At 37.6% G+C, this 15,476-nt stretch overlaps 1 protein-coding gene across 1 annotated transcript in view; it reads right to left on the bottom strand.

Annotated features, from left to right (window-relative positions):
• LOC121294532 (vacuolar protein sorting-associated protein 13C-like) overlaps positions 1 to 15,476 on the bottom strand; it is a 127,837-nt gene that overhangs the window by 52,518 nt on the left and 59,843 nt on the right. Inside the window, exons 16-31 of the mRNA XM_041218322.1 lie at positions 15,094 to 15,265; positions 14,459 to 14,521; positions 13,949 to 14,087; positions 13,002 to 13,096; positions 12,734 to 12,876; positions 11,628 to 11,820; positions 10,915 to 11,029; positions 10,175 to 10,311; positions 9,367 to 9,499; positions 7,694 to 7,811; positions 7,206 to 7,338; positions 6,478 to 6,568; positions 5,524 to 5,651; positions 4,953 to 5,103; positions 2,168 to 2,247; positions 1,314 to 1,373 (exon numbers count right to left, since the gene is read on the bottom strand). Of these exons, the coding sequence (XP_041074256.1) occupies positions 1,314 to 1,373; positions 2,168 to 2,247; positions 4,953 to 5,103; positions 5,524 to 5,651; positions 6,478 to 6,568; positions 7,206 to 7,338; positions 7,694 to 7,811; positions 9,367 to 9,499; positions 10,175 to 10,311; positions 10,915 to 11,029; positions 11,628 to 11,820; positions 12,734 to 12,876; positions 13,002 to 13,096; positions 13,949 to 14,087; positions 14,459 to 14,521; positions 15,094 to 15,265 (1,951 nt within the window). The remainder of the gene's footprint in view (positions 1 to 1,313; positions 1,374 to 2,167; positions 2,248 to 4,952; positions 5,104 to 5,523; positions 5,652 to 6,477; positions 6,569 to 7,205; positions 7,339 to 7,693; positions 7,812 to 9,366; positions 9,500 to 10,174; positions 10,312 to 10,914; positions 11,030 to 11,627; positions 11,821 to 12,733; positions 12,877 to 13,001; positions 13,097 to 13,948; positions 14,088 to 14,458; positions 14,522 to 15,093; positions 15,266 to 15,476) is intronic.

Raw genomic sequence — 15,476 nt, 5'->3', positions numbered from 1 at the left:
TTTCTGTGTGTCTAGTCATTTTTTAACATTTTGCCACAATTTGCTATTTTGTTCTAAATCCTCCCTATCTAACTGTAATATAACTTTAAATCCTAGGAACAAGTCTCCGTTCCTAATTGTAATCTAATTTTAAATCTCGCAGGTGGTCTATAATAGAAATGTAGGAATCTGCTGCCACTCAGTAGTTAGGGCGGGTTTAAAGTATTCAGACCGAATCAACGATAGATACAAGTCAGGAAGGAGGGACATTGGGCCACTGCACTGGGAAAGGTAGTTTGTTTTTGATTTTTTGTAGTAGATTTTTGTTTTTTGTTTTTTAGATGGGAAAGGGGTGAAGTCAGCATGAATTGAGTAGCCATCTCCAGTGTTTATTAGCTATACACCAATTTTTGTATCGTGGGTGTTTTATCGGTTAAAACCGAAAATCAGAAGTCCTAATTACATACTACATATTCAAGTCTAAATAACAGTACAGCCCGTTTCGAGGAGAATACAATAATTAGCCCTCTTGTCTTATCAATTGAAAGGGGAGGCGGAGAAGAGATTACAGGGTTTTTTTTAATAGATGTTTAAATACATGTAAATATTGAGTTTATTTACGTGCAAACCTCTTGTTAAGAATTAAGACTTTCCACTCACACTTAACCAAACTGGAAAAGGTTCATTCAAGTTAACTTGATATTTGTTTAAAAAGCTTTTTTTTTGTTGAGTTCAGTATATACCTACATTCACAAAATGAATTAGTTCTGTTGTAGGATATGGACAACATACAAACTGTCTCACAAAACCCTCTAACTCCATGATTCTTGCCATGATTCGTTAGGATACATACATGCTGTAAGTGTGTCAAATGCCTCCCTACAGCATGGGATACTGACGTGTCATAAAGTTGGTAATCGGATCAATGTTGGTAAAAAAATAGTGATTTATGTCCTTGAGGGATTTGGAAATGTTTTATCAAGCCTTTTCAGCAAGATCAATGAGCTAAAACATGGTAGCCTGTTCGGTAATGTGTTTCATTAACATTAAAAGCATTCGGAAGCAACAGTTTAATCTAAGAGTCATTTATTTCTCAAGTCAATTAAATCACCTGATAAAAGGCACTGGTAATGTTTTGATCATGGAAACAATTTTATTAAAAGCTTCTCTTATCCTTTCCTCAGGATGTTATTACCGGCAGTCACTTTATAGGCACAAGAGGGTACTGTACACAATATTTGTAGGATGAAAATGTTGGCAGGAAAACAATATGAACCGCTATGGCACTGGTTGCCACGGACAACCAAACATAAACAAACCACACCATTACTCACCTTTAGCGTTTGTTCAGTATTATCAAATGTTGCTTTGAAGTTAGGACCATTGTTATCAGCCTGCAAGTTATAACACAGTGAATAAGCATTTACCAGGCAAATCAAATTCTTAGAAAGGCCTGCATTATTGGGGGCCACAGCAGTCATGTCAGCCAAGTTCGAACGAATGACTGTGAAAAACTACCTTGACTACTTATACAGAAGTCTAGGGTATTGCCAGTTACCTCAGAGTTGCTTCAGCACCATTCAAATGTTTTGTTTGTTTTGACAGCTCTATATAGTCTAACATCAAACAGACAACACTATTTTAATATCTGTGGATATATTTGGAGATATAGGCAGTCAGAAAAGGTAAAAATATTTTTCTTGTTCTTAAAATGTACAGTAAATAAAACAGCTCTTCATGAAACCCTGCTAACTTGTGGGGAATGATATCAACTAGGGAATGCAATTTGTTTGAACTAGGGCTGACCCTTCTTTGTATACATCTTGGTCCATTCTGTAGGTATCACACCTAATTTATCAGTTTTTGTGAAAGTGTAATGTGTTTAGACAGAATTATGAAATTTACAAGGTGACTCCTAAACAAGGCATCACATGAAAAAGTAAAATATAATAAATTGTTCAAATTGAGTTCAGGAAGACACATGGCACATGGCCATTCTTTGATTCCTGTCAGCTGAGACATTATCCAGAATGTGTGTTGTGGTGTTTCCTTATTTGTCTTCACTTGATATTATTACATTGAAAAAAATAGCTGCCAAGTTTGTTGCAGCTTCAGTACACAAGGCCTGTGTGTGTTTAATGCATTAGAAACATGAAAACCAAAAGACAGCTTCTAAAAAAACACTTACCTTAATGAATTCTACTTTCAAAAGGTCTGAGCCAGGTTTATCTGAAGAACTAATTAAATGAATAGGCTGATTTTGGCGATCTGAAAGAAACGACAGGATGTTTAGTTTATAAGGGATTTATTTTTGACATATCTATAAATAGGCCAAAATAAATGAAAATACACATGAATTAATGATAATAATTATATTAGCTATGAAAATCCCACTTAAAAAACTGGTTTGCTCAACCTGGAGCTATCATAACCAACTCATAAGTACCTCTCTCATACAGGCCCAGTCCTTTTGAATTCTAAATAAGACACCTTGGTGTCTGTTTATGACAGGCTTGTATGCATTCAGCTTCATTAGGAGGAGAGCAGGTTTACAGTACAAACAGTACACATTTTAAGGATGGCTTTAGCTGCCAAGCTCTTTCCGGTAGATCCTTTTTACTGAAATAAATCTCTTTCAGACAAACACTAATGTCTGAGCTAAATCAACTTCACTGTGGGCTTAGAGGTCTCACTTTCAGAGGCTATTCATTACTCTCCAGACCCAATAAGGCAGTCTAATTTAGATCATGTGATTTTTAAGTATATGTGTGCATGTTTTTTCTCTCTCTACTGAAACCACCAAGTAATACATTATACAGTGCATCACCCCCCACAGACAGATACTGTACATATTGCACCACCACGAACAAACTTCAAAACATAATGAAAATAACTGTTGCTTCATGTCTAGTAATATGCATAGAAACATTACATGCTCGTTCTGGAGTGCACTGCATGGCAGCCTAGCTCTGTTGGTATGATATATTAGTTTACAAATTAATATGCTTTGGTCTGACCAGTAGAGATCACTGTGGCAGAGTGAGGAGAACCAGCCTCAGCCTTCTTTCTGCCCTAGCCCTTGGGAGAGTAAAGGCCAATGCAGCACTCCCTCTTTGTCCCCAGCTAAACACTACAATATTGCAGCATAACCAAGATTTGAACCAGAAAATCTGCTGCACGACTCACGTTACACACAACAGAGTACAGCATATATATATATATATATATATATATATATATATATATATATATATATATATATACACATACACACACACACACACACACACACACACACACACAGTACTGTGCAAAAGTTTTAGGCAGGTGTGGAAAAATGCTGTAAAGTAAGAATGCTTTCAAAAATAGACATGTTAATAGATTATATTTATCAATTAACAAAATGCAAAGTGAGTGAACAGAAGAAAAATCTACATCAAATCAATATTTGGTGTGACCACCCTTCAAAACAGCATCAATTCTTCTAGGTACACTTGCACACAGTTTTTGAAGGAACTTGGCAGGTAGGTTGGCCCAAACATATTGGAGAACTAACCACAGTTCTTCTGTGGATTTAGGCAGCCTCAGTTGCTTCTCTCTCTTCATGTAATCCCAGACAGACTCAATGATGTTGAGATCAGGGCTCTGTGGGGGCTATACCATCACTTCCAGGACACCTTGTTCTCCTTTACGCTGAAGATAGTTCTTAATGACTTTCGCTGTATGTTTGGGGTCGTTGTCATGCTGCAGAATAAATTTGGGGCCAATCAGATGCCTCCCTGATGGTATTGCATGATGGATAAGTATCTGCCTGTACTTCTCAGCATTGAGGAGACCATTAATTCTGACCAAATCCCCAACTCCATTTGCAGAAATGCAGCCCCAAACCTGCAAGGAACCTCCACCATGCTTCAATGTTGCCTGCAGACACTCAATCGTGTACCGCTCTCCAGCCCTTCAGCGAACAAACTGCCTTTTGCTACAGCCAAATATTTCAAATTGTGACTCATCAGTCCAGAGCACCTGCTGCCATTTTTCTGCACCCCAGTTCCTGTGTTTTCGTGCATAGTTGAGTTGCTTGGCCTTGTTTCCACATCGGAGGTATGGCTTTTTGGACGCAAGTCTTCCATAAAGGCCACTTCTGACCAGACTTCTCTGGACACTAAATGGGTGTACCAGGGTCCCACTGTTTTCTGCCAATTCTGAGCTGATGGCATTGCTGGACATCTTCCGATTGTGAAGGGATATAAGCATGATGTGTATTTCATCTTCTGCAGTAAGTTTCATTGGCCGACCACTGCATCTACGGTCCTCAACGTTGCCCGTTTCTTTGTGCTTCTTCAAAAGAGCTTGGACAGCACATCTGGAAACCCCTGTCTGACTTGAAATTTCTGCCTGGGAGAGACCTTGCTGATGCAGCATAACTACCTTGTGTCTGGTTGCTGTGCTCAGTCTTGCCATGGTGTATGACTTTTGACAGTAAACTGTCTTCAGCAACCTCACCTTGTTAGCTGAGTTTGGCTGTTCCTCACCCAGTTTTATTCCTCCTACACAGCTGTTTCTGTTAATGATTGTGTTTCAACTTACATATTGAATTGATGATCATTAGTACCTGTTTGGTATAATTGTTTAATCATACACCTGACTATATGCCTACAAAATTCCTGACTTTGTGCAAGTGTACCTAGAAGAATTGATGCTGTTTTGAAGGCAAAGGGTGGTCACACCAAATATGGATTTGATTTAGATTTTTCTTCTGTTCACTCACTTTGCATTTTGTTAATTGATAAATATAAACTATTAAGATGTCTATTTTTGAAAGCATTCTTACTTTACAGCATTTCTTCACACCGACCTAAAACTTTTGCACAGTACTGTATGTATATATATATATATAGCAATTGTCTTGCAATTGCATACTGCTTCTCCCCTTAAAATGTCTTATCGTATCACAAGTATCTACTAAGTCGTACCTCTTATTTCACAGTAATCCAAGTTGACTTTCTTTAAATAGGAGGTAACTGTTAAATCATAAGGTCGGAGTTTGACTTCAGTTCCCAGCTGAGCAACGTTCAGAGCCAGCAGAGTCTCCTGGCTTTCCTGCTGTGTGAGTTCTACAAGTACCTAAAACACACGAAAGAGACAAACATGGAATACTATTCAATTCAAATCCAGTGTATACAGTTAGAAAACGCAGATGCAGAAATGTACAGAGATGTATCGGCTGATACCGTCTGAGAAAAGTTCTTAACTGTACATAGCAACATCTATTCAAAGAAATTATTCTGAATGCTGTCTTTGCATTTAACTGTAGTCGTAATGCTTGATAATGCTTTTCGAAAGGCACTGTAACACAAGGTACTTTAATATCATTGATAAATGTAAGATCTAATTTCAGCCTCAAATCATATTGTCAATGTAGACAGACAACAGAACTTGCCTAAGAACTGACCCCTGTGAAGCACTCTATGTAACACAGATAAATATACACACACACAAGTTATATCCATATTGAAGAAAAAAAACAAAACAAAAAAAAACTACCTCTTTAATTTCAAATTTGAGCTGCAGGTCAGTGAGCTCCACCTTTGCATCACCTCCTGGTAATGCCAGTTGTTGATCATGTCTGCCTGGGGAGTGCCCACTGATCTCCTCTTCAGATGCTGAGGAAGCTAACAATGAAACAAAGAAACTGTTAGAGGTTCAATCAGCAACCGATATCCTAACCTACAATCAGCACAAAGAACAACCTAAAAACATAAAAAATTATGAATCCACGTCAATTAGTGAAAAGCACGACATGATTCTGTAACGTAAATCATAATACACTTTATATATTACAAATGTACAGTGACACACAATCTGCAAAGAGTCATGGACTCTTAAACACTGTAGACCTGAAAGAGGTCTAGGAAACATAACTCCACTAAACATTGGAGTTCTAGAAGTATAGGGAACATAACTCTGCTAAACACTGGCGTTCTAGAAGTGTAGGGACATAACTCCGCTAAACACTGGAGTTCTAGAAGTATAGGAAACATAACTCTGCTAAACACTGGAGTTCTAGAAGTATAGGAAACATAACTCCAATGCAACTGACCATTAAACTAATCTATTATAACAATATGTATTGATTTGCCCAGGGATACATACCTTTAAGATTCTTACAGTAAATCTATATATAGCAATCATAACAGGAAATAACATAATGTGTATGCTTCCTATGCAATTTACAGCTGTAGCAGGTTTTACTACAAGAGTCATACATGAACATACTGTATACCACAATCATCTACTCAATTTATGGAGAATACTGTATACCTGTTTTTTTTTTTTACCTGCATTTCATGTTAGATCAGTTATAAACAAGTCTCGCGTGATTTAATCTAACCTGCTAAAACTGATCACAAAACAAGGCTTTGAATAGCCCGGCTGAGTCCAATTCTGTGATTTATTTTGTGTTACAGTAATGTGTGTTAAGAATAGAAATGTACTAACCTGTGTCACCAGCTTCCAGTAGCACGGCGGCATTCAAGCTTTTTTCAAAACGTACTTTGGTTCTAGCATCTGCTAAAGAAATGGATGGTACCTTTAAAAAAAATAGAGGAGTGTTAGTGACCCTGTGACAGGTTGCCGTCTTCAGTTTTATATGGGATTTCAATGGTGTTCCTTGAGACAAAGGGTGCCTATATTAAGCACTAAATACAATAGTAAGAAGAGTTATAGGAGGCATCAGCTACATGGTGCTTTATTAATAATTAATAATTATTAACTTATTACATCAAAGAGCAAGTAGCATCATATTCAACTGTCTCCTTACCTATGGAGTTTGCAACCATTCCACGTTGTTATTACAGCTAAATGACTAAAGACTGTGTAATTTGTTTTGTCTGACATTTAAGGAGCTGCTCTTCTGTCTAGACACAGGCTAAAAACAGCCATAGTGACTTTATATTAGTAAATCGCCAGCACTCTCTTGAGCACAGCAGTGTATTGCGAGCAAAACTAAAGGAAACATGATCCAAACTGGCAAACCACTAGAGGGCACTCTTTAAAAAGACACTTCTAGCCTACATAACAGTACAAAAGCAGGCAACTGGAAGTGAATAGCAGCTCCTGAACTCATGTGAAAGCACCTTAATACTGACCTTAGCAAAGAATAAAATACCAAATTTGAGTCATTGCAAAAAGACTTTCAGTATTTGAATCCTATTCAGTGTCCCAACCTTCTTAGCTGTGTCAGTCGGGGTAGATGGCCTCTGTGGTAATGGGATGCTTTCAGCCAGCTCCATGACCTCTTTGATTTTTTGGTCTGACATCCTCACATGCAACAGAGGAAGTTCTCCTGATACCTTAAATCTGAAAAGATTATAACAGAGTAACAATGGAGAATGTGGGGTGATTTTGTATCGCTTTACTTGAATTTGACCTAACATGTTGCCGTAACATTTTTACATACCAAATGCACTGTAATTGAAAATTCAGCATTTCTGTTGCATGCTTATGTGACTCGTATCAAATATATAGCTTTGATTACAACACATATCGTTTCTCAGACCCCGATTAGCACTAATTATGGTCTACTTTAGAGATAACTGGGGTCTATGAAATAGTATAAATGTTACAATGAGAAGTCTTTGTCAGTGCCTTTCACAATGCATACCAGAACAGAAAAGGGTGAACCGTACATTAACATTAGATAAGGAACCCATACTTAGCCATTCTGACATCCTTGTCCACCATTGACTTAGCCAGCTGCACCTTAATATCCATGGGCTGAAGAATGTGTAGTTTTGACGACTTCTTGTGACAGGCATCTTTCCAACTCTCTCCTGAAGAGAACATATTAATATCGTTAGCAAGGTAATTTGCTGGTGTAACAAACGTGCCCGAAACAGAGTATCATATTCTGCTGAATTTAAGACGCCCTCGAATTTAAGATGCAGACCAAATCTCTCACCCTCAATTGGAGGAAAAATTAAAAGATCAAATAAATATGCATTTACAAAGACACAACCTCAGTTACGCATATAGCGGCCTTTTTGCGGCCGTCTGCTATCACACACAACATTACAATTATGCGCTGCTTCTCATTTCCAGTCTGCTATCACACACAGCATTACAATTATGCGCTGCTTCTCATTTCCAGTCTGCTGTCACACACAGCATTACAGTTATGTGATGCTTCTCATTTCCAGTCTGCTGTCACACACAGCATTACAATTATGTGCTGCTTCTCATTTCCAGTCGTGATTACTCACACCTGTTGTTCTCCCAATTTGTGAACTGTGGTATTGCTTGGCATGTCGAAAAATACAGGCGTCTAATCAGCATTTCCAATCTGTCCAAACTATACTGTTGGTTAGAAATGCTGAAATTGTAAAAGCTTCTCCTTGAATTCCTCAGGAAGCTAATGAAGATTCTTTGAAAATGGCTGCCTGTACGTCATGTATGGTTCGAGATCAGTCAGTAACATTTTGGATAGTCTTTTCTCTGCAGTCAGTCACGTTGCTGCTTGTGTACTCGGATAGTCACGTCTTTTGTTGGCTAGTTTAATACACACATCACTACTGTTTTCAAATTTAAGATGTAGGCTATTTTTGAGAAGTAAAAAATGGTTCATAAAGTGCGTAATTGTGAAAAACTATAAAACTAACAAATACAGATAGATACTGCATATATACCATACACGAAGCATGTCTTTAAATCAGTACCAACATTTATATTTAATCCCAGGGTACTCACGTTTTAAAATACATCCTTGAAGGTGCTGCATTTCTTTCTCCAAACCCTGACTGGTACACAGCAAGTACAAAATAGTAGGCCTGCTCATTCTAGAAGACCCTTGTACTAAAGCTGGAGAGAACCAGGGCAGGCTTCCTTTTCATTTTATCTCTTTACAGTAAATGCCTGGCCAGGTGACAGTGGTAGTACTGTCTACTATGAACAAAACAATAACAAAAGCGCGGGGCAACACATCTTTACAGCTGACAGTTACGTGCAACTCTAAAAATATCAGCCCCACAGACACTCGAAATCACTTATTTTGCTAGAAGAAACAGGTTATTTTGGAATAAATCAACAGTTGCAGCACATTTGTAATCCCTTTGATGATTAATCAGAAACAAATTAACTGCGCTAAGCACTGTGCAATAAATAACAAGCATTCCTTCTCCCCACGTTCACTATTATCTGAAAAAAATGTATATAATTTACATAAAGGTCTGTATGGAAATGTACTGTTTCAGACACAAAGGAAAATATGTGAATCTCTAATAAAAAGAGAAGTACTAAAGGATTCTCAGGCTAAAAAGAGGTGATTTTTAAAGCACTGGTTATCATTCTTTCCAGGTGTTGCAAGTTTTCTTTTTTTTTTCTTTAAATTACCTGACTTGCAATAAAGAAGTTGGACACTCTGGAGTTCCAAGTCAAACTTTTCATAGGCTCTGTCCATGATTTCTTCTAAAGAGTTGAAGCTCGGGGAAAGTGGCTGCTGCCCACCTTGATTCACACTGTTTAACTGGGGTATAAAAAAAAGAATACATAACAGAACTGCACATCTGATAAACACAACCTGTCTAAACTTTAAAATGGGAAGACCACAGTTTTATTACTCACAACACCCTCATCATGGCACACTTTAAAACTAGATGAACATTCGTTTTCCCTTCAGAGAAAACTACATGGAACTACATGGAAACCCAAATTACCTGAAAGGCAATACTAAAATAGGGTGGGAAAAAGGTGACATACACTACTATTATTAGACTACTATTTTGCCATGGATACCACTCCTTTGAAGTTCTATTTTTTTTTAGAACAGGTAGAGTATACACATTTTGTCATTATTATTTAAAAAAAAAACTTTGTAAAATTCAATGAAAAACATTTCGACTAAGTCTCTCGTGTTCAGTGAAGAAAGCTGCATGTGAGCAGTATTGTGTTCGAGTGGCTGCTGTTATGTTTTAGGTATTCATAACTATTAAATGCTCTACAGTAGTATTCAGAAAATACTAAAAGATACATGATTTAAAAAATCAATGACAAATGTTTCTCAATATCTTTACGCATATATCTGGTTCATCTGTTTAGGGACATTTACAATAATTAAAGAAATATTATACAGCTCACATTCAGAGAAAAATCTGACGCAGTAGCCTGGTTTGCAATGAGTGAACTGCTATAATATACATACCTGCAAACTACCAAAATCCAGAATCAAGAGATTTGATTTTCCATCATAGAAACCAGTTTGCGGCACAAGGAGGTAGGAGGGTTTTAAATTGATCTGGAGGTCAAGAACTTTATGCGTTTCAATAATATGCGAGAGACCTAAAAAAAAAAAAAAAAAAAAAAGGTGACATATTATTCTGTCAATGTTGGCGTAATTATTCTTTCCAATGGTTGGCGTAACGGAAAAATTGAGAGATGCTTGGAGGCACTGAAAATATATTCTCATCTCAAGTGCATTAGTAACATCAGCCCTTTGTGTTTTAAAAACCATATTCCCCATTCATAGCCCACTGTAGGCAGAAACTATTCAAAGGCATTTTAACCTCAAAAACAATGGAATAAAAAAGAAAACAACCAAAAATATGACATAAAACAACCAAAACATGGTTCACGTTGTTGCTCTCAGAATCAAAATCATATCAAGGTAATAAGCATTTATAAAAGCAAAGCAAGTTTCTGAAATGCTTTAGCTTTAAGGTTTACACATTACAAAGTGGGTTATCCTTGATAACTGAAAACTATAGACCAAAAAAAAAAAAACTGTACATAGAAACCAGGCTATTATATTACTAAGGAATTATAAAAATGGGAAGCACTGCATGTTTTGAAAGTCTGTGGTGGGATCAAAGAATAGTACAGTTTAGAAATCCCTTTCATCTGTGCCCCAGCTAGCTGGTTTCTGATTCCCTGTGTCTTGTTTACCTGTCGCTGTCTTTTCTTTGATTTCTTCCAACTTCATCAACGTGGCAGAAGTCAGCATTTCAAGGTCAATCCCTTCGGCCGATTGGAAAAACTCTGCCAAGCCAATCACTGTTCTCTAAAAACACCAAATGATCATCATTTCCTTATTGTTTGGTACTGATCTTTCATGACAGGATTTGCAGCATACCTAAAATGTATATTTCTCAGTGACTGTTTTGTCCATAACATCTGCCCCTACAGTATAGAATACAATGCTGTGTTTGTTTTACCTATAAAAGAAACCTGAAGAACAAGTATATTCAATCAAACACTTATTTTAGCAGCACATAACTATCTTTTTATTACAACACAGGATCATAAAAAGGAAAGTCCAAAGCACTTGTCATAATACAGTAGCTAATGTATACCTAAAGGATGCAAGGAGTGTAAGCGGAGAGAATCCCAGTCTCTACCCTAGTATCCCTCCCTAACATTGAGAAAATTATCCACTTGGTATCTCCTCAAACACTTGCATGTCCTGTAGTTATATTCTAATTAGTGGTTTGTAATTAGTAGCTCTGGTTCACAGGATACTGTGCATAAATAATGGAACGACAGTTAAAAAGATGCTGCACTGTACAGTACATAACACAGTATCAATAAACATGTTACAAATGAAATGAAAATGCAGTTGGGGCTAGGCGGGGGGCAGGGGTGTTACCAGATATACTTACGGCATCGTAAATAATCTCAACGGGCTGAGACTGGACGACTAGCAGCTGGTCTGCAGTGCTACCCTCTGGGTTGGTTTCAAACCGGATATGGAGTAAAGACGAAGTGGCATCTCCTACAGAAGCGATGAGAGAAGGAACAGCACCTCTCTGCTGGAGCCCTGTTACATACCAGTGTTCCAGCTTAGCTTCCACTCTGAAAAACACGTTCAGAATTGGGACAGGCAGAATAAAAATGCTCCTCTCTGAGTAGGAGTACCCTGCTTTCATTTAATTAATAAATAAAATAAATATGGGTTTGTGGTTCACGGTGGGAAGCAAGTGGATAGCGTGAATTCTGTCTTTTTCTGGGAATGTACGAGTGAACTGAGCAGAGTTGACAGGTCATATTGTCATATCATTTGAATGGAAGAGGTGGGGGGGCGGGGTAGTCAGCTGAAGTACATAGGCTCTTCAGCCCAGCTCAAAAGGCACATAATTAATGGAAACAGAAATACAGAAACAAATCAATACAGAAATAAATTTTGTGTTTGTTTTTTGTATACTGTATGTATGTATGTATGTATATATGTGTGTGTGTGTGTGTGTGTGTGTGTACTTTATATGTATATTTTACAATTCAAAACATTCATTTTAACGAAACAGGGTTTTCATTTGATCATTATACAGACTTCCTGAAAAAGGACAATAGACTAAAATTACAAGTTAGGTCATAAGCAAATATTCAGCCCTATATGAGGCATATTATACTGAGAGCATACATGCGTATATAAAAAGGTCAGCTTTTGGTAAAAGCCCTTTTCTATCTTGATTTAATCTGATGTTTAGGACAGGATTATTTTACTTTTGTTAAGAGAAAGCTGTGCAGTTCAGCAGGAAGCATGTGCAGCTAAATATATACTGAGGGCTGGTACTGAAGTGGGGCTGAGACCGCAAGGCTTCACCAGCATACTGTATGTGACTGCTGCCTTGAAGTAATAACAATATACTGTATATTTTGAAAAGGAACATAAAATAAAATAAATAAGGAAAGACATGTACCAGAACTACTGCTCTACATGTTAAATAACATTACTGTTATAACGATCCGCATGCAAGATTCAACTCACTTCAGTGCCTGTGCTCCTGGCCGCTGGGAGATGCTGGTACTCAAGGAGATCATCTGCACCTTCAGTGTCTCTGGAACACCGGCCTCCTCTCGCACAGTGATGGAGGTGCTTAGCAGCTTAAAGGTCACAATACTGGCAACATACTAAACACACAAAGAGAGCACTGGGATGACACTGATTTATTACACTAAATGGGGGATGATTTTGAAAAAAATTATTAGTCAAGATATCTATTCTTGTATATATATATATAAAAAAAAGTGCAAACCTCTTTGGGCAAAGCGAGATTGTGGGAGCTGCCGCTATATCCGATTGCAGTGTAGAGTTTAGCCTTCTCTTCTGCAGTCATAAACTCATCAAAACCTAAAGGGAGGAGTGAAATACTTATACCAAACTGCACACGCTTTCAGAACACATGCTGTGTCCTGATGTGTATCACTCTGGCTCCAGACTAAAGTGTAATAAACTAATACTGCACATTTACAGAACTTAGATACTTTATTAAGAAGCAGTGCAGTAGTAGGGTATTGCATCAAGTAGGAGAATAATGACTTAAAACTGCTAACTGGTAAAAGACCATGCAGAGTCAGAATGATGTGCTATTGGGAGTCAATGAAGATCAGACAGTATTAGGGGTATATGGTGCCATATATTAAAAACAAGGACAGCCCAAGAGGATCTACAGCTTAGAACCTTTTTTTCAGTTTCAACATAAACCCTCAGCTGCATGACAGACATATGCAATGGACCAGTAAAACACAGCTCATAGGTATGAGATTTTCAACAGATCTGGCAAACTAGCAATGGAGAGACATGATTAGTGTGGTCTTTGGGATTCTGAACTATTTACAAAGGTTGAAGTTTAAGACTTTTCTACGAGTAAAAAAAAAAAATTACAAAAAATAAAGGTTGCCAAATAAGACAAAGTGATCAATTGCAGAAGGGAAGTATCCAGCTTCAACATTCTACATTTCTGTTTTTGCACATTTCACCCATTGTGGAACGGTGTTGCAACACATGGTACAATAAGAAAACCAAACTGACGTTATGATTACTAAACAAAACTAAACCTGGCACAGACACATTTGTACTGAAACGTATTAACATCAACCTTTCTTTAATACTTTTCTGACTGTTGCTGGTGTCAATCTGGTCACTCTTTCCACTGAAATGGACGATATATACAGTATTTCTGAAAACACAGCAACAACTTACTCTCAGGTGCCGATGACTCCTCCTCTTGCGCTTTCTTCTTCCCTTCTTTCTTTCCAAAAAAGCCACCAAACCACCCGCCTCCCTGCTTCTCCTTTTGTGTAGCCTTCTTCCCTAACATCTTCAGCCCAGACCTGATCACCTGGGGAAGAAGAGTCAGCCATCAGCTAGGGAAGCACGACCAACTAAGCCAAGAGCAGCACTGGTAAAGCAGTCAACACTTACAATAGCACAGTCAAGTAAGGGATTTACAGTAGCATACTATCTTAATTACCTGTGTGTAGATTCTCAGTTTCCCCATAGCTTTAAAAATATGAAAGCAGGTTCATGGATATCAAAATGTATTTTATTAATAAACAAAACAAAAACAAAAAAAACACTTTCAAAAAACATTCTTTGAATAACTTTGTGTGCCCATGTAACCGCAGTGAATGCCAACAACAGTAAAGAAACCCCGGGGAGAGCATCAACTCATTAATTCATTTAGCCTTGAAAAGGTTGAAGAATGCAAACCTCCACACGTGCCTGCTGCCGGGCTAACGTGATATTAAAAACATCAAGGGTCGTTTCCAAGTCCTAGGGGAAGAGACACATGCAGATTCAAATACAGATTAAAACTACTGGCTACTAAACAAATACAAGTCAAAACCTTTTTTTATGATTACTTTTTTTACCAGAGATAACCCAAACTAGTTATTATTCAAGCCCAACTAAGAGAAAAAAGTAGTTGATTCATATCCAAGACAAATGATTCAACAAAAAGTCTTCATCAAACACTCCTTTTTAATACATATAAGATATCGTACAGGGCTTCAATGCCCCTGTGACCTGTGAGTGGAAATCAGTTTATACCTTACAGCAACCTACAAAATATATATATTAGAATATAGTTATATATAAGAAGATAGTTAAATAAGAATAATTACCCAGTTTAGCTACAGATGTATGTTGACCACTAAACAATGTGTTCTAGAAATACCTGTCTGTACTGCCTACTATGCCTCAGAGTGAATTACTGTAGGTTGGTATTTCTCATCATCTTTCTTGCTGACACGGTATAAAATTGGCCAAGATTTTCTGTCTAAATGTTTGTCTTAGATTTAACCAGTTTTTTTTTGTTTTTTTTGTTTTTTTTAATTAAAACTCACCTGAAGTTGCTTCAGTGTTTCCTCCCCACACTTGCTTTGTGTTAGTTTGGTTTTGTATGCTGTTTTGTAAGCCCTAAGGTGCTCTCTGTGCTTTCTGATGGAGCTCCAGAGCCACATCTGAGTGGGCCTCCTGATGTGGACCTCTAATACGCTAGTAATGGCATAGCCCCACCTGAAACAAAGAACATTTAGAAAATGTCAGAATCGAAATGCAGACAAAGATACACTAACTTCAGGATTAGGACAAGTGGCTTTGAACTGTTTTCAGCCAGTTATAACCTCACCACGCAAATATATTTGCTCTCTTCTGCCAGCTATCACTGCACAAGCAAAGTGCCTTCAAACACTCCAGGAGTGGGTTGTCTTGGTATATTTAAAACATG

Source organism: Polyodon spathula, chromosome 19 (assembly GCF_017654505.1).
Source record: "Polyodon spathula isolate WHYD16114869_AA chromosome 19, ASM1765450v1, whole genome shotgun sequence".
In the NCBI taxonomy this organism is placed as follows: domain Eukaryota; kingdom Metazoa; phylum Chordata; class Actinopteri; order Acipenseriformes; family Polyodontidae; genus Polyodon; species Polyodon spathula.
This window is presented reverse-complemented; position numbering and strand designations above follow the sequence as displayed.